Below are 25252 nucleotides of genomic sequence, written 5' to 3'. Positions count from 1 at the left end.
CAAATATATTCCCACTTGATTTTGTAACTTCCATACACATTGTGGGGGTTAAAATCACATCTCTAACAGCCATTTCACATATAGCTTTAAGAAATTCATCTCAATATTATGTAACAACAAATCTACATAATAATGGGTAATATTTGGAAGTTACAAGTTTGTGATTGAATTTGTAACACCAAGTATGTTACATATTTGTATATTTCACATATATCTAAATAATGTAACTCTCACTACTAAAAAAAAGGCATTTCTCTGCGGTTTTTTTACTCAATACACTGCGGTTTTCGAGAGTATTGAAAAGCGCAGTGTATTCGACCGCAGAGAAAAGTGTTACGCAAACCGTGGAGAAAAGCTACACTTTTCTCTGCGGTTGTAGTAAGCCAACCGCGGAGAAAAGAAAGCTTTCTCCGCGGTTGTAATAAGCAAACCACGGAGAAAAGAGAGCTTTCTCTGCGGTTTGTTTATTACAACCGCAGAGAAAGCTCTCTTTTCTCCGCGGTTGGCTTACTACAACCGCAGAGAAAAGAGCTTAATTTGAAAAAAAAATTTCAATTTCGGTTGATAACCCAGCATTTTTATTTCTAATAATAATTAATTTTCAATTTTAATTATAAATAATTATTTTCAATAGTATAACTAATTTGTTAAATTGTTATATATACATTTCATATCTAATACAAAATAATTGGCTAGTAATGAATCAAAGACTTTAATCATTCTAACCAATATAAGTTAGCACTTTAATCTTACATACATACAAAAATTTAGATTTCATAAACAAGTGGCATTAATCTAGCTAACCAATCACTTTGTAGTGGTAGTAGATCCTCTTTGACATTGAATTGCTTTTTGTCAAACCACTGCAAAATTGAAAAGTTAATATAGATTAGATAATTAAATACTATATCTAGTTTTTCTTAAGCAAAAAAGAGTTTAAAATATAACATACTTTCTTCTTGATAACTTCTGCTGGATTCAGTGCATTTACAAGATCATAAATGTATCTTAGTACATAATAACCACATTCATGACTTTCAGGTTGTTTTGGACAAGAACCTCTCACCAATTTTGTAAATGTGCCGATGTATTCATTTTCCAAACATTGTGCGTATGCTCTACAAAAATTAAAATTAATTAAATACATATTATGCTCTCAACTTTTAAAAATTAATAATGCATACATTACAATTGAAGAACTTACTTTTCCATAACCTCCGTAATTATTGGTGGAGATTTATGATTTTTTAAAGGGTCCAAAATTATGGTCATCCCCCGCATCATCACGAGCACCAACATCCAATGTCGACTAAAATAATAATAAAATATGATTATTATAAAATTAAAATTCAACCATAGAAGTGATAATGTTTAAGTAGTTTGTTCTTACTCAACAATCCAAGGAATGAAATATATTTGGCCTCGTCTATCCATAGTCATCATCCATTTGGCTATAAGATCCACCGTATAGTTTTTACTTTCATCATTGCCAATAGAAAGATGTTCGGTGTCAAAAAATTTATATAATTGTCGTGAATTTGGGTGCATGCTTTCCCAAATGCATCTGTAGAGAATCAATCATTCATATTACATTTTCAATTAATAAATTAATATCGTCAAAAAAAAAATTGGGCAGAGTTTCCTCTGTTTCTATAGCATATCCAAAATTATTAGAACCTATAAATTCAATTCAGACAAAGCATACAACAAACAACATGCATGTTCTCAACAAAACAGCTTTTAAGTTAAACCTTTTGTGCTTAACCTTGATAGATTACCATAAGCTGGGAAATCATTAACAGTCCACAACAAAACAGCTTTTAAGTTAAAGACTTCTTTCTTAAAACCGTCATATGCCTCAACACCATTTTCATACAAATCTTTCAAATCATCAATTAATGGTGCCAAATAAACATCTATATCGTGTCCCGGTTGTTTTGGGCCTGAAATCATTAACGTGAGCATCAAAAACTTTCTTCTCATCACTAACCATGGAGAAAGATTGTACATAACAAGGAAGACAGGCCACGAACTATGCCTACTACTTAGAGATTTATGTGGATTTACACCATCGGCAGCTAGACCTAGACGAAGATGTCTTGCTTCAGTTTTAAATTCTGGATTTAAGTTATTAACTTTTTTCCAAGCCTGCGAATCTGCAGGATGTCGAAGTTTACCATCTTTCACTCGCCTAGTCTCATGCCATATTATGTTTTTAGAGTGTTCTGCACTTCGATATAATCGCTTAAGCTGCGGAATCAAAGGCAAGTACCACATCACTTTTTGAGGAATAAATTTCCTGATCTCCTTACTCTTGTTAGGTTTGTAGCGGGGTGAATCACATTCTGGGCAAGTGTCCATGTCTGCATACTCTTTACGATATAACACACAATCATTCGGACATGCATGGATCTTCTCATACTTCAAGCCTATGCAATTTAAAGTTTTCTTCACTTCATACGTAGACTCAGGGAAGCAATTATCTGACGGCAAAATCTCTTTAAAAGCAGCTAAAAATTGACTAAAACATTTATCACTAACTCCATTTTCTGCTTTTATGTTGTAAAATTTTACCATCGTTGGTAATCTTTGTTTCAGACAACCATTGAATAATGGTTTATCTGCATCTCTAACCAATTTATCAAATTTTGAAGGATCATCAATAAACTCTTCTTGTGCTTCATCGAGAAATTCTATAGGATGATCGTCAAAATCACTATAACCCAAATCATCAACCCCTCACCTCCCGAATGGATATGGATTATTATTTTTGAATGATTCCCCATGCCAATACCATGTACGATAACTTGTATCAAATCCCCGACAAAATACATGATTTTTTATCATGGTAATATTTCCTTTTGTTCCATTACCACAATCTATACATGGACAATGAATTCTTTCTGGATCACTACAATTTGTTTGGAAAAATTCTAAAAATTGGTTGAATCCGTCTTGAAATTGTTGTGTTTCTCTATTCTCAAGAATCTATGACTTATCCATAATGATAATATCTACCTAATTCCTAAGTTGATAATGAAAAGAAAATTAGTATAGTAATACTCTAAAATTATGTTCAATTATTAAATTATAAAATGAAATGGACAGAGTTTCATTTATTTCTATAACATATCCAAAATTCATATGTATTTAAAATTTCAACAAAAACAAAAACATTATTATTATATATAGTAACTTATAAAACATGTTCAACTAATATCATCAAAAAAAAATTGGGCAGAGTTTCCTCTGTATTTATAGCATATCCCAAGTTATCTACCTATAAATTGACATCAAACAAAACATATAACAAACAACATGCATGTTCTCAACCATAAGTCACCGCAGCACACAGAAAATTCACAGATCCTACTTCACTAAGGCACACATGTTCTCAACATTCTGTTATCTCCGCAGCACACAATTTTATCTCAGAACCTACTTCACTATGGATGAATATCTAATATATTCAAACTCCTCTAACAATAGTTTGTAAATATAAAAAATAAAAATAAAAAATTAAGTAGTAATTACTACTTACCTTAAAAATTAATATTCACCAATTTCAACCTCGAACAAATATTTTAACCTTGAGTGGGAGCTCACACTCAAACAAATATTTCCTACAATAAAAAGTTAAACATTAGTAAATATATGGTAATTGAATTTATCCTAAAATAATATAATTAACAAAAATATACTTTTAAAAAATCATTACCTAAATAATATACAAAATTATGCAAGCACTAATTAATTTTTAATATAAAAAATTTTGTAAACAACATTATTCTAAATAAAATAATACAAAAATACCCTAAACTGAAATATACATTAAATAAATCAAGTTTTAGTGATCAATAAACGTTTTAAACAATGAAAATGTCCTCCAATCCTATATAAAATTTCAAAAATATTACAAAAAATAACCATATGAACATACATAGAAACCACCATTAAACCCACATAATATTTCTTCATTTTTACCCTAAAACTTCAAAATAACTCAAGATTAACTATATATACATGATTTCAAGCTTTAATATGCAAGAAAATGGAAAAAAAAAACAAAAAGAAATAGACAATGTGGGGCTTACCGTGGGTAGGGACGGCGTGGTGGGAGAGAGCTTCGGCCGTGACTTCAACAAAGAAGAAGATGAGAAATGAGTGGGAAAAATAGGTTTTTGGGCTTTAGTGGGTGGAGACCACCTTTCTCCACGGTTTTGTACCCAAAACCGCAGAGAAAAGTGGACTTTTCACTGCGGTTTTGGGTATAAAACCGCGGAGAAAGGTGCCACACTTTTCTCTGCGGTTTTAGACCCCAAACCGCGGAGAAAAGTGTCCCATTCAAACCTTTCACTGCGTTTTTTTAAAAAACCGCAATAAAATAGGGCGCGGACATTAAATATACTTTTTTTGACTCTTTCAAACCTTTTCACTGCGCTTTTTATTTATTGTTTAAAAAAAACCGCAGAGAAAGCCTATATTTGTAGTAGTGTCTCTATTATATGTTACAATATGTCACACTCTTTGACACATTTATTTAATCCAAAACATTATATTATAAAATAATATAACATTCCCCCACTATATTAAATAGTTATCTATTGTAACACTTATTTAGTCAATCATTATATTTTAAACTAAAACATATCCCCCACTTGATTAAATAAGAACTCTCTCTTATAGGAGTCATTGCTTTGGTGCATAAAATAAAGTGTTTTTCAACTTGAACTTTACTATAGTGTAATTATCACAAATTTTTTTGAAAATTTGGATGCACTAGGCATTGAACAAGTTTTCCATGATAACAAATCAGTGATAACACACACACCTTTGCAATGTTCACTTGAGACCTCTATGTCTCGCCTTGCACCATTAATGGCCATGTGCACTTTCCATATATGAACGTTCTTGAGAATACTCCCAATTCTCATGAGAGGCAGCAACACCCCTAGGTCCATATAGGTAGCACTACAAGAAAAAATGCTTTTAATAACACCAAAAATGTGTTATCAAAACCTACGATAACACTTTCTGATGTGTTAAGATAGACTATGTTATCGTAGGTCAGGGTACTTTACATAACACTTTATTAGTGTTATACAGATGTGTTATTGTACTGTCAACGATAACACAATTTCTGTGTTATTTTAATATATATATAAGTGTTGAATTATGTTATTTATAGTCGATACTATAATACTTTTTTTGTGTTATACTACACTTTAGTATAACACTTTTTTTGTGTTATACTACACTTTACTATAACACATTTTTTGTGTTATACTATACTTTAGTATAACACATTTTTTGTGTTATGCTACACTTTACTATAACACAATATTTGTGTTATATAATGAAGTATGCATAACAAAATTCTTTACTTATAAAAAATGTTATTATAATAGATATTATAACACATTTTTTATATTATTTTAATATTTAGATAAGTTTAAATTCTCATTATATATTCATTTATATAACACTAATTTATTCTATTATATTTTTATTTTTTATTTATATAATTAAAATTAACTTTCTAATATACTAGCATCATCAAATAAACTTGATTTTCAAATAACAAAAAGTAAAAGCATTCAACATTGTATTAACAATCCACAAATTAGTTTAAAATATTCTACACTGTCATCAACTACAAAATGTTCTTTAAGTTTTCAAGTATTCTTAAATATTCAACATTTTGAAAAGTTACTATAACAAGAAACTTGGAGAGTATTGTCTACTATAACATCCTCCAACTCTCACTCTTGCTTTGGCTCGTTCTCTCCATTTCCCATTCCAACTGTTTCATATAGCTTCACAGTTTCTGCATAGGAAATAAGGAGCCACAAAAGTCTTTTTTAAAAAATACTTCAAGAAACTATGCTACAAAAAAAAAAGTTATGCAAAATAATACAACTTCACATATATTCCTAATGGAATTCCTCTAGACTGTTGTAAGAGTGAACTTTATAATTGAGTGCTCTATATGTCAAAAACTCTTAAAAGATTACACTATGTATATAAATAGATTCAACAAGGGGAAAGGAGTAATTTGGCAACATTTGACTGGGCTTAAATTTATATATAGGATATGTAGAATGTGGTTTCACAAATTCTCAATCTCATGCTTCTTTGGCCTAACCACATCATATATCTGAAACAATTGTTCCTTTAGGCCTTTTCCAAAATATGAAAGGCAATATTTGAACAACAATTAGTAAGCTGGAAAAACAAGTTAACAAGCAAAAATGTGTTAAACTAAAAACAGTCACTATTCCCAGGCCAATCATAACAAAACACTCAACATGCTATCAAAATTTAATGATCCAACTGTATCTTCAAAACCATTGATGTAACATACCTAACTTAGATCCTTAGAAAGATAAACATCAATTTTTTGTTTCTTTTTAGCTAGTTGAATCTCAACATATGTCTGGCATTTTGTTTTTGGAGGGGTTTCATAATATTTAGATCCAGAAGGAAAAAAAATATACTAGTTCCAATCAGTTGATCATGTTTCAACTAGTGAAAAACTGATGTTATACTATGACTAACCTGCCCTGCTCCCTCAGCAACACAGACCACTGCTGATCCTTTTGTCTCAATGAGGTATTTCAGATGCCGCAAAACACCATGAGGACCATGTAAATGGAAAGGTGCCTTAAATGTATAAAACCAGTATCAGTACAGAATCTCAAAAATAACTAACCAATTAGCCACCTTTACCCCTCTTCTACAGCACTGAAATGAAAATAGGAAAAGTAGGACATGAGACCTAAATAGAAATGGCAGGCAAGGTCGAGGCAAGATAAAGGGAAACAACTTACACAGCTAAAGGCTACTGTATTCCACAGCTAAACTCTCAACAGAAATTTAAAAGAATAAATGAATAAAAGTGAATGGTAATGAGACGGACTGAAATAATTCAACACATGTAACCTTGTATCTAGAAACAAATTATACCTGTTAAGTTCACAATCCCTATGAAGACATTTGCAAGACTTGATGGTACTCCCGCTTTCTTAAAAACAGTCGAAGAGAAATAAAACACAGCATTTATACCAGATAGTTGTTGTAAAGCAAATAGGGTTGACCCAATAAAAACAACTGCAAAAGGAATGTGTGAATAACAAAGAACTTTCGGAGAAGGAACAAAGAAAACAGATGAACGGAAGTGTAGTATTACAGATTTTGAAAACAAGGAAAAGAAGGATACATATTCTTATATAAAATAGATGAATGGAAGCTTAGAATTATAAATTTCACAAACAAATGAAATTACCAATCATACAAGACAGTATCTTATCTATACCTCTAAAATGAGGACCAGATAACAATTCTGAAATCTTAACAGAATCTATGTCATCTCCTCTGTCTAACTTGGCCAGCTCTGTCATTGCTACTTTGACATGTGCTACTCCAAAAAGCTTCTCAAATTCAACTTTCGCTTCAGTAGCTTTTCCATGCTATCAAATAAAATAATAGTGAGAATGCTATAGGATGTTTTCAATAGAGCCGCTGACATAATTTTCAGATTATGCAAAACACGTATTTTTTTAACTAATTTTATGTGTTTTCTGTATTATGTCTACATAGTAGAAAAATAAGTCGCTTTCATGTATGTTCTGTTTAAGAATAGGAAAAAAGATACGACAGACAAAAGGAGAAGGTCTCAGCCAAAGTGAGAAAAATCCCAGGAAATTTATCATTGTTCAAAAAAGAGATGAAATGGATACATAACCAAATGGAACTAACTTTCCCCGTGAAAAGAAAAAAATAATAAAAAAAGTCTGAAGACCATCTTCTTTTTGCTAGTCAAACATAAAGCTGTTATCTTCTGTGCAAAAGATGAATGCATGCAAACCTTGTACAGCCACGAAGGACTTTCCGCACAGAAAATCATGGCAAGAGCAAGTATTGTAGCTGGAATTGTAGATACCCAAAAACAAACGCGCCACCTGAGAAAATAAACTATAATGTACTTTCAAACAATTAAATATATAAAACCAGAGACAGGAAGATCTGGAATTCATTCTTACCAGCCAGCAATATCTTTGACAGGGATTCCAACTAAAAGAGCCCCCATGATCCCAAGGCATGTAGCAATTTGGATTAAGCTTCCATAAGTACCCCTAACAAAAGCAGGTGAAACCTACCAACGATAAACATTGGAAAAATTGGATGAGATAAAACTACACCTTTGAGATAGTGGAAAAACACACGCCAACACCTGCGAGAAAGATTTAATGGTCCTTGTACCTCAGTTACATAGAGAGCAGCAACAGGAGGTCCCAAACCCATACTAGTCCCAACAAATAACCTTCCTAAAAGCATGCCAGCAAGGGTTTTGCTTGTTGCACTGAAAAATTAAGATTTATCTTTAGAATGGAAGTCTTCAACTGAAGAGTATCAATTATAAGAAATGGATGAAAGAGAGCAATATAACTACTGAGAGCACTTCTATATTTATTTATTTATTTTTTATAAAAAAACATAAACGACACTTGTGTTTAAATATGAAAAGGCCACTAGGAAATTAATTGATGCAAACACATATAAAAAGCTCAAATCTAGACAAACTAAAATCTGTGTATTATACAAAATCAATTTATTAATAATGAATTTTTTCCGCCTTTTAAATGTAATAGGCTAAATTGTCCGATTGGTCAAATTGTTCACTACGTCGTGTGTCAAATCTTAAACACAGTCAATGAGCCTATAGATGAAAAGCAAAAGACTACTGTAGTTCTTCCCACAAACGAAGGGAGAAAATGAGGATATCATAGCTACATCGTAGGAGTATCAAGGAATGTACCTACCACCGTAGAGTAACAAGTGCACATATATGATATATCATAAAGAAATAGTTTCAGAAATGTACAGGAATAGCTCAAAGCCAATCTCAAACCACTATGGTCTTAAGAATAATGTTTGTTAAGTGCTCAACCATAATGAAATGATTTTGATAGCAGTTGCTTTATGGAACAATTACATGATTCACATCACCTCATAGCAGCACCAATAATCATAGGCAGTGCACATAGCTGAAATGCCCTACGACGCTCAAGTCCATCAGCAATCCAACCACTGAACAAAGTTCCAATAAAGGCTCCACTCAGACATGTACTCACCACCAGACCTGTACATGAAAAATTAAAATGTTATAGAAGAGGAAGCAGACTTCAAATTAAAAGTTGGAGAGCGCACCCAAAGGGGGGAAAATGAAGAGGATGAATAATGCATCTCACCTTCTGCCAATGTATTACCACTGAAACCAAGGTCAACAGAGATGTTTTCAAGTGGTTCATTTACTACTCTGCACATCATAAGCATTCTTCTTGGTAATTTTGGTCTGGTTTACACATTTTTATAAAACATAGCATTGGTAACTTACATGGGTGCATCTCCGAATATGTTCCGCCACGCTGGAATAGGCCCACTGAGTAAGTTACTTGTTAAATATCTATTCAATGTGCAACACCATAGCATAAGAGAAGTTTAATTATAAAGAAAAGAGTAATAAAAAAAAAGGGGACCAATGAAGTTTGAGTTACTTACATATAAAAAGGTAATATTTGAAAAGTTGGAAGTGGCCCTTCTAGTTTATTAAAGCTAAGATCCCTGCAAAATAAAGATCTTAGATGTCTGTTAAATTCGCTAAAGATTAAGTGTTTAAATTCCAAGGAAATGCTATACAGGAATAGAAAATTTGACAAGAGAATAATCGAACAATTACAAGACATCTAGCCTTCTCAAATAAAGAATATATTCAGAGATATTTCCTCTTAAATTACAGCTCCTCATTGTCCTGCAATTTCAAACATGGTCCAATAATTTAAAAAATAATCAAATATTAGGTTGAGTTCCATCACAAAATTTTATGTATATATGGAGCTTACAACTTAGAAAGGTCTGTCATTTAACTCAAGTCGGGAAAATCTGATGAGTTCTCCCCATTTAAGTCAGTTATACTTCTGTAAAGATTGCCTCATCACAAACGAAGTTAGCAAGCATATATATTAATATCTAAAGAAGACAGAAAAGTAGATAATGAAAAAGAACTTACAACTCTCTTAAGTATGCCAAGGTAGAAATACTAGGAGGAATTGGCCCACTGAAACCACTTGCTTCCATCTCTCTGTGGAGAGTAGCATGTAAAATCAATGTAAATTGCTCATAAATTTTGAAAACCAACAAAGAGATCAGTAACTCTTACACATAATGAAGTTGCTTCCAATTTCCAAACTCAGGCATCCTTCCTGTGAAGTAGTTACTACTGATGCTACTGCAATGGAAAACATGAGTCACCAAGATTAACGTGACTATTGTTGAACTAAAATATGTTGGTTCATTTGAGCAATGAAGTTATAGTACACATTGTCACTTACAGCGTGTATAAGTTGGAGAGATTGGTGAGAGACAGAGGGAACTGTCCAGTGAGATTGAGAACATTCTATGGTGCTAGTAATTATTAATAAAGTTGGTGTACCAAACAAATACAATAGTTCATTTCGTTTTGGCAGCACTACAAATGACAAAATCCACGCTACCCTCTAAGTCAATAAAACAAAAGTTAATGAATTTAACGTTCAAAATGTATTGAGAATAGAACTTAAGCTTAGGCATACTATCTTTCATCGTGTAGGTGGCCAACTTAATGCAATGCTTACTGAGCCATAAAAATTAAGAATCTCAATGTTAACATTAAAAATGCTCAAAATGCAAAAGTAAAAGATCAGAAAAAACAAACCTGTTTCTTCAGCATATGAGCTCCATTCAATTCATAAGTGATCTGGGCATCAAGACGTGTACGCATAGCTGCTATCTCTTCAGGCGTTGAGTTAGCCATCTTCTCTCCAATCTCAGCCATCTCCTCTGGACGGGTATGCTTCAACTGTTCTGCTGCATTCTTCAGGTCTTCATGCCTCAAGTTCTTCATGCCTTCAGAGGCCATCTTCAATAACTCCGGATTAGACATCATCTGCAGCGCCAGTTAGGCAAAATTACCATCACAACCATAACCAGTTCGGAGATCATAGGTGAATTCTAATAAAACCAAAACCCCAATTATCAATGAAAGTCTTATAAGAATGTTTTAACCCCACAATACAATGAGCCTAACATAGAAGTAACAAATAGAATGTTTCATGACCTAATTTGGAAAAATATCATGAACAAACCAAAAAACTATTACAAACATACCCACTTCTCAGATTTAATAAATTCTCTTTACTTTGACAAAAAAAAAAATCCAACCAATTTAACTTTTAACTATAAGTGTCCCATTTTACTAATAATAAAATAAAAAAGAATACTACATGATCCTTGCATTCTCAATTTTACTGTTCTAGTCAGTATCTCTAAAAGAAACAACAGAAAAGCAAAGGGCAGAACAAAGACAAGGACAAAACAATTAACCAAAATAGGCACAAACAAGGTATATAAATCATAATGTCAATGTCCACCAACTCCAGCCTTGCACTAACATAATCAAATCAAATCAAATCCAATGAACTCTTTGGCCTACAAAAATAAAGTAACTACAAAAGAAGAAGCTTTAAGAAGAAAAGAGAATAAATATGGTTATACAAGGTCATCAACTTATTCTTAGTGGGAAAAACTGGGCTTAAAATTTGCTAAAAAGAAACAATGCATGAATTAAATACCTGTCCATCTGTTAGCTGCTGAATGAGCAACTTCAATTGCACTTCCTGCCGGTGTAATAACCACAATTAGTATGCATAACAAAGAAGCTATCTAGTATCAAGCAGTTAATCTCAATTAACAGTATCTAGAGTTTAGGCCTAAGAAGAAAGTCTGAACTCATTGCTTCAAAGGTAGCTGGATCATTGTCTGCATATTGTTCCATTTCTTCCTAAAAATAAAAACAAAATGCAATTAGAAACTCAAAGCAAAGTTAGAATCCTTGGCTGAATTAAGGAATGCCAAATCATTTAACAACCTTCAGCTTAGTATGCTTTTGCTGAATGGATTTCAACTCATTTAAAGCCTCCTCTCTTTCATCCTGGAAAATGGTAACATGTCAGACAAATAATAACCTAAGAGTTCATTTCTATAAACTAGTTCAAACCCTGGTAAGACATATAGGGTCTTTAAGGATGCTCACAGATGCCTCTCGCCCCTTCTTTAACGATTCACACTGCTCAGCAAGTTCTGCAAACCGCTTCTTACTGCTATGAAGATCGGATTCAAGTTTGCGAGTTACATTTCTCAGCTGCCCAATATTTCAATATCAGTACAAGATAAATCAAGATGAATACAAAATACAATACCATAGAGGGATCACTAAATTTCTGGAATGATATAGCCATACATGTCAAAAGAAGCTGACATTAGTAAAATTAATTCAGATTGATGATAAAGTAACATAAATTAACCCTCCAAATGAACTAAAATAACGTTTCAACAAAGCATCATCACCTTCCAAAATAACAGTGCCCCTTGGCCATAGAAATTATTATATATTTATCATAAAAAAAAACTATCTTCTTCCAACCACAAAATGTCATCTCAAAACATATTTATGACATGTTCTGTCAACTCTACTCAAGCTTGCATCTATAGCAGGACATGAATATCTAATCACCAACAAAAAGTAAAAAAAAAAATACTTGATTATTTCTCATATGGAGAAAACAAATGTTGCTTTTGTTATATATGAGAAACATAAGAGTATGGTCAGTTCCTCCAAGACACGACATGCAGTTTTGACATGCACGAATAACAAACCATATATATATATATAATTAGGCTATGTTCACATATACGATGATAAGAGTGATAATCAAAGGTGCGTGAGGAGAGAGCTAAGTTTCCACGCTTGTTTACATCACTAATTCGTAAATGAAAATTCATTCTACTATGCCAACATTATATAAATATAAATCCATATATAATGCCAACATTATATAAAGAAAATCCATCTATATTATATTTATATAATATATAAAGGATACCCATGTGCTTCATCCACGTAGTGACACTGCGATGTTATTCTGAGCTTCTTCAACAAGATCTCATGAGAAGAACCTTTCCAACAGGATCGCAAATAAATAAATGTTGGATAAAAGAATTCTAACATTCTCTACAACAAACATTGATAATTCACGCAGCCTCAAATTCTATTGCGATATAATTCTCAACTATAAGTTGATACCAAGGCATTCTAACAACAAATTATATATAAGCGTGCAATCAAAACCAATCTGGAAACACATCAACTGTTATTTGATGAGCAGTCGTGCATATGACTATTCCTTCAAATGAAATAATATCTAGTCTCAGAACCTTGATATTCAAGCCTCAAAGTTGTTAAGCCTTCAATAGATTACTATCAACAAGCATAGGCAGAGCAAGGCTAAAGAAGAAGCCATAGGGTCCTTTATTATATGAAAAAATAAAAGAAATTAATATATATATCACATTTTAAGAGTCAAAGAATTATAAAGGAAGATAATTGTTTATCAAATATAGAGGTTTTCCCCTCTAAATAAAACACCAAATGAGCAGCTTTAATTCTCTCAATTCATAATTGTTTAATGAGAGCCATATTAATTATAATATTTAAAAAAAAACAGAAATAGATATTTATATGAAAACTAGGACTCTTCCAATAGCCTTCCAGTGATCCACACTTGGATTACTTGTAAACCTACTAAGTTTACTTACCGCAAATACTATATCAGGTCTAGTACATTGGACAGTGTACATCAGACTCCCTATAGCACTTGTATATTCCAATTGAGCCACCACTCTTCCTTCATTCTTCCCTAGTTTTACACTATGATCGAATGGAGTATTGGCATCTTTAACTTTGAGATAGTTAAATTTGTTCAATACTTTCTCAACATAGTTTGCTAGCCCTAATGCAAAACCCCAACTATGTTTCTTTACTTTGATACCATGTATGGTGTCAACTTCTCCAAGATCTTTCATCTTGAAGGTTGATGATAGAAACCTCTTCGTTTCTTCTATCCCTTTCATGCTATCACTTAGAATAAGCATGTCATCCACATATAAGCAAACAATGGCTATGTATCCCTTACAAGTTTTGGAATACAAACAATTGTCTCCATTGTTATGCCTAAACCCATTATACATTATGGCTTGATCAAATTTCTCATGCCATTGCTTAGGAGCTTGTTTCAATCCATATAAGGATTTTACGAGACTACATACTCTATGTTCATTCTATGGTAGGACAAACCCTTCGGGTTGTTCCATATAGACCTCCTCATTGAGGTCACCATTAAGGAATACCATTTTGACATCCATTTGATGAACATACAAGTTGTGCATAGAAGTTAAAGTGAATAAAATTCTTATAGAAGTTGTTCTTGCAACAGGCGCATAGGTATTGAAATAATCGATACCCTCTTTTTGCCTAAATCCTTTAGCTACTAATCTAGCTTTAAAGCTTTGGATAGTGTCGTCGGTGTGGTATTTTCTCCTAAATATCCACTTATACCAAATTGGCTTAGACCCTGGTGGGAGGTCTACTAATTCCCAAGTGTTGTTGGAAAGAATGGAATCCATCTCATCATTGATGTCTTCTTTCCAAAATGCACTATCTCTTGATTGCATGGCTTCTCTATAAGTCTTAGGATCAACCTCAACAAGAAGTACAATAGGAATTTTCCTAATGACTTCCTCTCTATTTCCTGCTACCATGTAGAATGAAATTCGTTGAGAATCTATCTCATCCACTACTAGACTTTTCTCCTTTTTAAGCCTTTGACTTCTTCTAAGATCAAATGGTTGCTTTACATTCTATTGAGAATTCTCCTCTTGAGAATCATTTTTGGATGTAGAAGCTTGAGAATTGTTCTCATATAACAAATTCTCCTTTTAGATGTGAAGCTTGAGAATTGTTGTCACATAACATGTTCTCAAAAAATTCAACTTCTTTAGATTCAATAACAATATTATACTCTAAGTCTAATAGCCTATAAGCTTTACTATTGTTGGCATAACAAACAAAAGCACATTTTATGGCTCTTAAGCCTAACTTTGTTCTATTAGGTTCATTTTTCTTGCAATATGCAAGACACCCCCACACTTTGAAGTACCCTATGTTGGGTTTTCGTCCTTTCCATAACTCATATGGAGATATCTCATTTTTCTTCATCGATATTCGATTAAGAATGTGACAAGCGGTTAATAGCGCTTCACCCCATAAGTTGAAGTTCAACTTAGAAAACACCAACCTAGAATTTATCATCTCTTGATAAGTCATATTTTTCCTTTCGGCAACACCATTGTGTTGTGGTGTATAAGATGCGGTGCACTCATGGATTATACCATTTTCTTCACAAAATGTATTGAATTCATTAGAGAAGTAGCCTCCTCCTCTATCACTTCTTAGCACCTTAATCTTTTTATTAAGTTGATTTTCAACTTCAAATTTATATAATTTAAAAGCATCAAAAGTTTCATCTTTATGCTTTAAAAGAAACACATAGGTATATCTACGAAAATCATCCATAAAAGTAAGAAAATAACTTTTACCACATCTAGTTAAAACATCATTTAATTCACAAAGATCACTATGGATTAAATCTAGTAAATTAGATGATCTTTCTACACTAGGAAATGGTTTCTTAATCATTTTTGCCTTAACACATGTCTCATATTTACCATAGTTTTTAATATTGCATGCAATCATACCACATTTTACTACTCTTTTCATGATTAAAAAACCTATATGAGATAGTCTAAGATGCCACAAAAAATAAATAATCATACTCAACTATATAGGCGGAATTAGCATTTTTATTGATAACATTGAAAGTTACATCATTGGGGCACAACTTAACCATATTCTCACAAGAGTACCCTTTTCCCAAAAATACATTTGATTTGGTGAGAATAAGTTTACCGGACTCAAAAACGGCTCTAATGCCAGGCTTGCCAAGCAAATCACCACTTACCAAGTTTCTACTCATTTCGGGAACATAAAGTACATTCACTAATATAATTTTCTTGCCAGAGGTGAAAAAGACTTCAATGGTACCTTTGCCAAGTACCTTGGATTTTCCCTCATTTCCCATTTGAATCTCATGGTTGTCCTTTGACTCTTCAAAGGTCTTGAACAATGATTTTTCATAGGTGACATGGACGGTGGTACATGTATCGTACCACCACCCTTTCACCTTGCCTTGGACCACATTCACCTCACTATGGGTAGCAACTATGTTTTCCTCTTGAGTTGCGTTTACCTTAGGTCCTTGTTGGTCTTTTCTATGCCTACACTCTCTAGCATAGTGACCCTATTTCCCACACACAAAGCAAGGACCTTTCTCGCTCTTAAACTTGTTTGGGTTGGTTTTTGGACCCAAGGATTTCTCGTTACCCTTCTTGCTTTTCCCTTTGTTTTTAGGGTGTTTTGGTTGTGACACTGCATTTTCTTTGGAAGTCTCTTCATTAGACCCTTCCACAAGTTTATCTCTACATATCAATTCCTCTTCGATTTCAATATGCTTTTGGATTTCCTCCAAAGAATAATCCTCATTTTTATGAATGATTCTTTTCCTATAGCTTTTCCAAGTTGGTGTTAATTTAGCCACTATAGCACCAACTTGAAAGGCCTCGAGATGCTCAATCTTCAAAACTTTCAATTTGTTAACAATTATTTGCAATTCATGTATTTTAGGAAGAATAGGTTTATCACCAAAAAAACTTGAAATCAAAATATTGAGATATCAAAAACTTTTTTGTACCTTCCTCTTTCGCCATGAATTTTGTCTCACGTGCATCCCATATCTCCTTTGCCGATTTGGTCTCGGTGTAGAGGTCATGACCCCTACAAAGGTGATTGTGCTCCTCCCTCTTCTTTCTTTTCTCCACCTCCTCGAGAGTGTCCTTGTCGGATGGCGTTGGGAGAGATTCTAGAGTGTAGGCGATTTTGAGTGTGGTCAAAAGGAATCTCACCTTGTCTTTCCATCTAGTGAAATTGGACCCATCAAACCTATCCAACCTCACTAGGTCTTGATTTATAACTTTGATAGTCTCACCTTCCATTGAAACAAACAAAGGGTGAGCTTTTGAATGTTAGGAAAATGTAATTTGCCTCAATGGAAATTGGCAAGAAAAATTCAACTCTAGACAAAATATACAAATAAATAATTATTGATTATAAAGTGTTACAACTCTATGACAAAAAATACATGTAAATATAGAGAAAGAGGTAGAAGATGATAGAAGTAGAAAATACAACTCTAATACAAAAAGATACAAATGAAGTTGAAGTAGTAGAATGAAAGATATATATGAGATTACAACTCTAAAATAAAAGATACAAATAAAAGAGTAAATAGAGAATAATATAAGAAAGGAAAAGTAATAAAATAAAAGAACAACAACAATGAACAAAGAACTCTCACTCACACAACCAAAGTGAAGAGTGTTAGGGATCACCAACTTGAACAAGGTTTGAAACCTTTGTCCAAAAGCTTATTTCCCCCTAACTCAAGCACTAAGGGATCTCTCATAGATTTTGGAAATACTTTTTGGAATAATCAAGCCTCTAGGTGTTTTCTAGCCAAGTGCTCTAATGGATAGAAAAGTTGTATCTTTCAAGTGAGCGATAGGCTCCTATTTATAGAGTTTTGAGACACCCTTTAAATTTCAAATTCCACCAACCCTCATGGCCATTACCAACGATTAATTGGATGTTTATGGAATTAAAATAGAGATTTAGGAGTTACTTGGCTTTTGGAAACGTTCAAAATTGGATAAAATCGAAGTTTGGAAAATGTTGTTAGCCGCTCTGGCCGCGACCTGAAAAACACTGACCACGTCCCACGATGTTTTCTGCCTCTTGGGCCGCGGCCTGAAAAACACTGGTTGTGGCCCAAGACGTTTTTTCAGCAACCAATTTTCCAAATTTGTCAAAACATTCCAAATTCATTCCCACTTTTGTAACTTCCATACACATTATCATAGTCAAAATCACATCTCTAACAGTCATTTCACATATGGCTTTAAGAAATTTATCTCAATATTGTGTAACAACAAATCTACACAATAATGGTTAATATTTGGAAGTTACAAATTTGTGATTGTATTTGTAACACCAAATATGTTGCATATTTTGACATTTCACATATATCTAAATAATGTAACTCTCTATTATATGTTACAATATGTGACACTCTTTGTCGTATTTATTTAATCTAAAACATTATATTATAAATTAATATAATATTACATTATATTATATAATAATATAACAAAATCTTGTAAGAACTTAACGGAACCGTTTACCAAACCTCTTGGGAGAGATTTGTTTAGTCCACAAATAGTGAATTGAGACTATAGCTCCTTCATAAATAGATTCCCCAGTGATGGCTACCCAACTCAAAACTTGATACATCAAGGGTAGAGTTCAATGGGTAAGAACAAGTCATTGATAAGGGAATAGTTTCAACATTAACAACTTAAAAGTCCAAACAAGAGTGAGTTAATGCTGGTTGCTATCGAGCATGAGGTTGAAGACATAGGCTTTTAATGAAATTCAGTTGAAGAGCAATAAGCATCTCTAAAGGGAGCAAAGATGATGTATACATGAACCAAGAGGTGGAGCTGCCTCTCGAGAGAGTAGAAATTTTCTCTCCAGATGCTTCATGAATGGATCAAGCACAAGACCATTAAAAGTTCTAAGCGTGAACTGTGGGAGATACATGAGTAATCACATAGAGGTATGTGAGACACTATTGGTTTTTATCACTAGGAATGTTGGGTTCAATCTTTTAAGAACACCTTAGCATTTCAGTTGAAGCTTTGTAGTGTTTTCACTATGGTAAATCTCTAACCCAAAATGTATTTTACTTTATGCACTAATATCGTTTGGATAGAGAATTGAGGATGTATTTACCCAAGTGGAGGAATTTTGTGATTGGTTAAATACATTTAAATTGGTTAGGCACGAAGAGGTGCAAAAATCATAATGATTTCACAAAAGCCACCAGGTGAGAGATGACTTTCAATAGGCATTTATAAATCATCTTTTTGGGACCAAAGTGTTTCTTTAGAGTATATGAGAGTACCCAAAAATTTTGGGGATGTTTTGAGAAAAAATTTGGAGCGTCAATACAGAGCCATAGGTGATTCGTTGCTTGTGGGAGGAGACGTGTCGCACGACCAAATTTTAATAGACTAGGCTACTCGTCGCCTGGGCCATCAGTTTGTGTCTGTAAAGTGACGTGTTTTGGCTTCAAAATTCAAATTAAAATTCTCTAATCTCATTGGTTGAGCCTAATAATGAGGTTCATATACTATTTAAAAGGTTCATTTGAGTTAATTGGTGACGTAATCACTAACCTCTCTCTCTCTCTCTCTCTAGCTTTCAAGATTACTAATTTTCTCCAAGATCTTCATCAAGAAAGCTTGACTTGTATGAAGGATCAAGGCTTGTGAATCCCATTCTCATTTTATTGTAGTAACTTCAAGCAATTCCAAGGAGAAGGAAATAAATAGAGATTTTTGGACAACAAATCTACATTTGTGTCGAGCCTTATCACTTTTGTGTTTTACATATAGCTTTGTGATTTTTTGTTTGAAAGTTGTTCTTCCTCAAAGGTCCACTCTACACTTTGATTCTTTTTTGTTTATGTAATTTGTGATTATAGAGTTAGATTACTTGTTGTTTTATGCTTTGAGTTGTAATACAAAACCAGGTTGATTAATTATAATCTCCAACACATATATCAATAAGCCATATGATTATGATCTACCTTATTAACATGCCTTAGAATCACATAATTTATTGCAAGTATATATCACAAATACCATACTCATACAATAATTTACATATCCACATATTGATATATTCTATTGATTCACAAAATCAATATGTAGGCATATGTCATGCTTATAAATTCTCAAAACATAATTTTCATGTCAATATATAGCATGTATCTCATATTCTATCAACATGTTTAAAATTTACACACAATTATTCATATATCAACATATGAAAAAATGCTAATAAAATTTCATCATTACTATATAAACCACTATTCTTACTCATGAGTGGCTTGAAGCACCTACTTTTAAAGTTTGTCACATTATTTAATCGAAACATTATATTATATAAAATAATATAACATAATCTTTGTAAAGAGAAGGTTGTGTAGAAAATAAAACAAATACAACAATCCTTAAATGCATGGCATTTAAAGAATATAAAAAAGCTAAAAGGCACCAAGGATAAAATAAATACAAAATATATAATTAATATACAAAATAAATAAATACATAATAATAATTATTATTATTATTATATAAGTGGTATCATTGAGTAGAGAGGAGATAGTGAAGGGAAATGACTGCAAAATCAATCCATTGGGTTTAAATTGTAATTATTATTCAAGTCAAAAGAAAGAGAATTTATAACTAATATTAATGTTTCTCAATAATTTTTTTAGTAATATGAGAAGTAAAATATTTTAATTATTATTAATGGTTTGTAATTATTGTCATTATTATTGTTAATATTAATGGTTTGTAAACCTTTTTTTAAGTTAAATTTTTTTTTTTTGAGAAAAAATTATTATTATTATTGATAATAATAATAATAATGGTATGTAAACTGTTTTTCTTTAGTAATCTAAGAATAAATTATATGTAAACAGTTTTTAATTTACAAGCCATCGTGATATTTCTCTTCCTGCCACTTAGGTTGCTAGCCCACGTTCCTCTTTCGCAATCGCATTGCATTCTATTTCTTTCATATACAATAACACAAATATATATGCTACATCTATACTCTATTAAATTTTTTAGATTTTTTTATAAAATATTATCATTATTACTTCTGCATCACAACAAATGGTTGGATTCCTTTTAGTTATACCAATGAGGCGGACCCAGTATGTGTATATATAAACAAGACGCAATTTGAAAATGGAGTTAGGCAGTCCCTACTTCACCTTAGTAAAGGTCATGTCTATCTAAAAAAAATATACACTGAATGTTTCTCTTTTAGTAAGTTGAACATATAATAAGAATAAAAACAGAGTAAAATAGAATTTGCTTGAAGTGGTTTGGGCATGATAAAATAAAAGTTACAACTTAAAATAGTTGAAACCATCCATATCAAAACTTGAACATGATTATCATTTTATTTAATAAAAAATAACTTGTATATAAAAAAAGAAATTAACTATCTTACGTAGAGTAGATGTTAGATAACTATACTAAATATTGCATATTTTGGCTTAGTAATTAATGCTTTCCTTTATATTAGAACAACATATATTCCAATGTCCAATCATATCATTAATTTGTTCAATCATGCGGTCAAAACTTTATTACCATTCAAATATAGACCTATTCAAACTTTCATAAAGTTTTTCCCTCTCTCTCTCTCTCCTTCAGTGTTCCACCGGAGCCATGGCGAAAGGAGCGAAGGTAGCTGGAAAGACTAAATCGAAAGTGAAATCAAAGAAAAAGGGTCCTTCATCCTCTGATAGGATCATCAAGACACGCTCTATGGATGCGATTTTGGGAGTGAAGGAATTGGATATTGATGAGGACGCTGGAGATATGAAGCTGGGGGCTGAGGAGATTTTTTCCCCTGCAGATACGGAGGATTCCAGGAATCGTGTTGAGATATGCCAGAATTTTTCGGACTGGCTATCTCACTCGAATCGTGTGGCCCAAAATGTGAGCACGGGGGCGAAGACTCCTCCTCCAATTTTCCGATCTAACATTGTACAGAACCTGGACTCTCGGTTTTCTGGGTCGATTCAAGAGAAGGTTGAACTAGAAGGACAACTTGAACAGATCCCCAAATCCAAAGTGAAGATTGATTTTGACGACATTGAGGAGGAAGTAAGTTACTGGCAGCCCTCAATTGTCTGTTTTGTAATGGGAGCTAATTTACCTCTCCATGTTCTTGATGGATTTGCAAGAAGGATGTGGCAAGATGCAGTAGTTAAAGTGGGAATGATAGCTCGTGGCATTTTCATTATCCGATTCCAGAATATGGAACAACTCGACAGAATCCTCCAAGGTGGTTATGTGTTTTTTGATCGGAAGCCAGTGGTCATGAAACCATGGAATCCGATTGATGATTTCACCAAGGATGACATTACCAGTGTTCCCACCTGGGTACAATTAAAGGGTTTGGATATCAAGTATTGGGGGAAAAGTCCTTGTTCAAGATCGTTGGTCAGCTTGGCACTCCTTTGCAAGTTGATAATATCACCAAGCATCGAGATAGGCTGATGTATCCGAGAATTTTGATTGAGGTAAGCCTTGGTCAAGAGTTTCCTGTTACGATTTCTTTCACAGACGAATTTAACCATGATGTTGATTTAGAGGTGAAATATGAATGGTTACCTTTAGTATGCTACACTTGCTCGGGAATGGGGCACGAGACTAACCAGTGCAGGAAGAAACAGGAAGGGAAGGACACAGTGAAACAGAAGTGGATTCCCAAGAAGCAAGAGAATGAGGTGAAGCTGAAATCAACTTTAGTAGATGAGGAAGGGTTTCAGAGAGTTGAAAAGAGGAACAAAGTAGTAACAAATGAAAAACCTGCTGTTACTGAAGTGGAAAATCGGTTTGACATGTTGGAGAATCAGGAGGAAGAGGTTTTTACTAGTAGTACTCGAGAGGGGGGAGATCCCTCTAACTCCAATGGATAGGATTCTCTGCTGGAATGTGAGAGGGATTAATAGCCAACACAAGCATAATGAAATCAAGCAGTTGATTTGTTTGAAAAGAGTTGGGCTAGTTAGTCTCCTCGAAACGAAAATAAAGAATAAAAGCATGGGTACTTTATATTCTCGCTTATTTCAGAATTGGTGTTTCACGAATAATAATCCATGGCTGGATAAAGGAAGAATAGTTGTAGCATGGCAGCCAAGTAGTTTTGATTTGGATATTAGATTCTGTTCAGACCAAATGATCCATGGTATTGGTCTCTCTAAGCAATGCAAGGCACGGTTTAGCATTACCATAGTATATGGGTTCAATGAAGACAGAAAAAGGAAGAAGCTATGGGAGGATTTAAAAGAAGTTTTAGCTCAAGTGCAGGGGCCGTGGTTGCTAATTGGAGACTTCAATGACATCTTAGTTTCTAATGAAAGAGTTGGAAGAAGAAGCACTAAAGGTCCTACGCAAGAATTTAGAGAATGTGTGGATTATTGTAAATTAGAGGATTTAAAATTCTCTGGAGCTTTCTTCACCTGGAATAATAAGCAAATGTCAGAATTCAGAGTCTGTTCTAAGATTGATCGCGCCTTGGTCAATTCTACATGGGCTGATTCCTTTCCTTTGTCTGAGGCAGTCTTCTTACCTCAAGGTATATTTGATCACAGCCCCATCTTAGTTTCTCTACACCAAGATGTTGTTTGTGGGAAAAAGCCTTTCAGGTACTTTAGTATGTGGAAAGGTGCAGATAACTTTGATGCAAAAGTAGCTCAAAGCTGGAATGAAGGAGCTGTTGGAACTGAGATGTTTAAACTGACCATGAAATTGAAGAGATTGAAGCAGGTTCTCAAGAGTATTAATAAGGAGGGTTTTAGTGATCTGCAACAGCAAGCGCTTGAAGCTAAGAATACATTACTGGAGCTGCAGGGCAGAATTAACATTGATCCCCTTAACAGTCACCTCCTGTTAGAGGAACAATCAGCCAGGGAGAAGTTTATTAAACTGTTTAAAGCATATTCTCTTTTTCTAGCTCAAAAAGCTAAAATTACTTGGGCTAAAAATGGAGATGATAATACAGCCATATTTCATGCATCTTTGAGGGCAAGGAGGATCCATAACCGTGTCTCTTCCATAGAGGATGCTCAGGGTATTTGGTGCGATACACCAGATAGTGTCCAACATGCATTTCTGCATTTTTTCCAGCAATTGTTAGGCTCTCAAATGCATCAAAGAATCTCGGTTATTCAGAGTATCATTGACCTTGGACCAAAAATCATAGATAGGCACATAAGTATTCTCCAAGCAGATTATTCAGCTGAAGAAGTTAAGGATACAATCTTTGCTATTCCAGGGCTGAAGTCTCCAGGTCCTGATGGCTTTGGTAGAAGTTTCTATCAAGATAACTGGAATCTTGTAGGAGCTGAAGTTGAAAAAGCTGTGCTATCTTTTTTGAATACAGGAAGAATCCTTAAGGAAATCAATGCTACCACAATTACCATCATTCCTAAGAGTAGTTGCCCACGCAATGTCAGTGATTTCCGCCCTATATCTTGCTGCAATGTCATCTACAAGGCTGCCTCAAAAATGATCTGTTCGAGATTGCGGAAAATTCTACCTGACTTAATTGCTGAAAATCAGGGGGTTTTGTTCATGGACGCTATATAGCTCACAACATTATGGTCTGTCAAGATTTGGTGCGACTGTATGGGCGGAAAAATTGTAAACCTAGTTGCATGCTCAAAATAGACCTAAGGAAAGCATATGATACCATTGAGTGGGGTTTCATAGAAGAGATGCTCAAAGCCTTTGGGTTTCCTCAGAAGTTTACTGATCTGGTTTTGACTTGTATCCGCACCCCTAAGTTCTCATTACTACTTAATGGATCTCTTCATGGATTCTTTGAAGCAAGGAGAGGTCTCAGACAAGGGGATCCTATTTCCCCCTTGTTGTTTGTTCTTGGTATGGAGTATTTGACTAGGATATTGACTGAGGTGGGATCTCGGCCAAGCTTCAAGTACCATGACCGATGCTCCACATCAAAGCTGAATCACTTGTGTTTTGCGGATGACCTCTTGCTTTTTTGTCATGGAGACTACCCTTCAATCATTTTGATGCTGAGAGGTTTGAAACTCTTCTCTAAAACTTCAGGTTTATGTCCTAATTCATCTAAATCTGCGGTTTACTGTCATGGCATGCTTGAATCTGATGTAAATCGGATACTTGAAACATCTATCTATACTCGTAGTTATCTCCCATTCCGGTATCTTGGCATACCAATTTGCTCGAAGAAGATTTCTGCAGCTGAATGTACCAGTATCCTTGAGAAAATGACTGGCAGAATTCAGTTATGGAGTACCAGGAACCTCTCGTATATGGGGAGAGTTACGTTGATTAACTCAGTTCTAATCTCTATACATTCTTACTGGGCACAGCTGTTGATTTTACCCAAAAAATTACTTAGAGACGTTGAAGCTCTCTGCCGAGCCTTCCTTTGGAAAGGGACTTTGGATACTCATAGTCATGGCCTCGTTGCATGGGATCACCTCTGTTTATCAAAAACAGCTGGAGG

The 25252-nt window shown here is 33.7% G+C and overlaps 2 protein-coding genes and 2 long non-coding RNA genes across 6 annotated transcripts; 1 reads left to right on the top strand and 3 right to left on the bottom strand.

Annotated features, from left to right (window-relative positions):
• Positions 1 to 981: 981 nt before the first annotated feature.
• LOC133821320 (uncharacterized) lies at positions 982 to 1585 on the bottom strand. Its single transcript, XR_009887473.1, has 3 exons — positions 1391 to 1585; positions 1205 to 1309; positions 982 to 1118 (listed from the first exon to the last, which is right to left on the bottom strand). It is a non-coding gene; the product is annotated as an uncharacterized LOC133821320 (long non-coding RNA).
• Positions 1586 to 6840: 5255 nt separating this feature from the next.
• Positions 6841 to 10242, bottom strand: LOC133823081 (probable plastidic glucose transporter 2). Of its 3 annotated transcripts, none has more exons than XM_062255670.1 (12): positions 10220 to 10242; positions 10070 to 10141; positions 9903 to 9977; positions 9740 to 9811; positions 9610 to 9624; positions 9252 to 9363; positions 9010 to 9142; positions 8263 to 8362; positions 8043 to 8155; positions 7868 to 7961; positions 7316 to 7469; positions 6841 to 7024 (listed from the first exon to the last, which is right to left on the bottom strand). In XM_062255670.1, exons 6-12 carry the CDS (start codon positions 9334 to 9336, stop codon positions 6858 to 6860), a joined length of 846 nt encoding a protein of 281 aa, XP_062111654.1. In that variant the 5' UTR covers positions 9337 to 9363; positions 9610 to 9624; positions 9740 to 9811; positions 9903 to 9977; positions 10070 to 10141; positions 10220 to 10242; the 3' UTR covers positions 6841 to 6857. The 3 variants fall into 3 exon arrangements, with proteins under 3 accessions (XP_062111654.1, XP_062111656.1, XP_062111655.1); XM_062255672.1 differs by having other exon boundaries at positions 6841 to 7110; positions 10220 to 10235; XM_062255671.1 differs by having other exon boundaries at positions 9610 to 9811.
• A 1734-nt stretch (positions 10243 to 11976) lies between these two features.
• On the bottom strand, positions 11977 to 12791 carry LOC133821319 (uncharacterized). Its single transcript, XR_009887472.1, has 2 exons — positions 12131 to 12791; positions 11977 to 12028 (listed from the first exon to the last, which is right to left on the bottom strand). It is a non-coding gene; the product is annotated as an uncharacterized LOC133821319 (long non-coding RNA).
• A 9603-nt stretch (positions 12792 to 22394) lies between these two features.
• Positions 22395 to 24348, top strand: LOC133824968 (uncharacterized). The gene is made up of 2 exons (XM_062257978.1): positions 22395 to 22622; positions 22831 to 24348. Exons 1-2 carry the CDS (start codon positions 22395 to 22397, stop codon positions 24346 to 24348), a joined length of 1746 nt encoding a protein of 581 aa, XP_062113962.1.
• Positions 24349 to 25252: the final 904 nt, after the last annotated feature.

This window comes from Humulus lupulus, chromosome 3 (genome assembly GCF_963169125.1).
Source record: "Humulus lupulus chromosome 3, drHumLupu1.1, whole genome shotgun sequence".
Classification (NCBI taxonomy): domain Eukaryota; kingdom Viridiplantae; phylum Streptophyta; class Magnoliopsida; order Rosales; family Cannabaceae; genus Humulus; species Humulus lupulus.
The sequence above is the reverse complement of the archived record's forward strand: the minus strand, read 5'-3'. Positions and strand labels throughout refer to the sequence as shown.

Bases quoted from the DNA above. Each gene is read 5' to 3' on its own strand.
- LOC133823081 (XM_062255671.1), bottom strand. From the start codon at position 9,336: ATGCTTATGATGTGCAGAGTAGTAAATGAACCACTTGAAAACATCTCT. The intron at 8,363-9,009 runs GTGATGTGAATC...TTAATTTTTCAG, and splicing joins ATTATTGGTGCTGCTATGAG to TGCAACAAGCAAAACCCTTG. The intron at 7,025-7,315 runs GTATAGATAAGA...ACTGTTTTTAAG, and splicing joins ATCTGGTCCTCATTTTAGAG to AAAGCGGGAGTACCATCAAG.
- LOC133824968 (XM_062257978.1), top strand. From the start codon at position 22,395: ATGGGGCACGAGACTAACCAGTGCAGGAAGAAACAGGAAGGGAAGGAC. The intron at 22,623-22,830 runs GTTTTTACTAGT...CGCTTATTTCAG, and splicing joins TGGAGAATCAGGAGGAAGAG to AATTGGTGTTTCACGAATAA.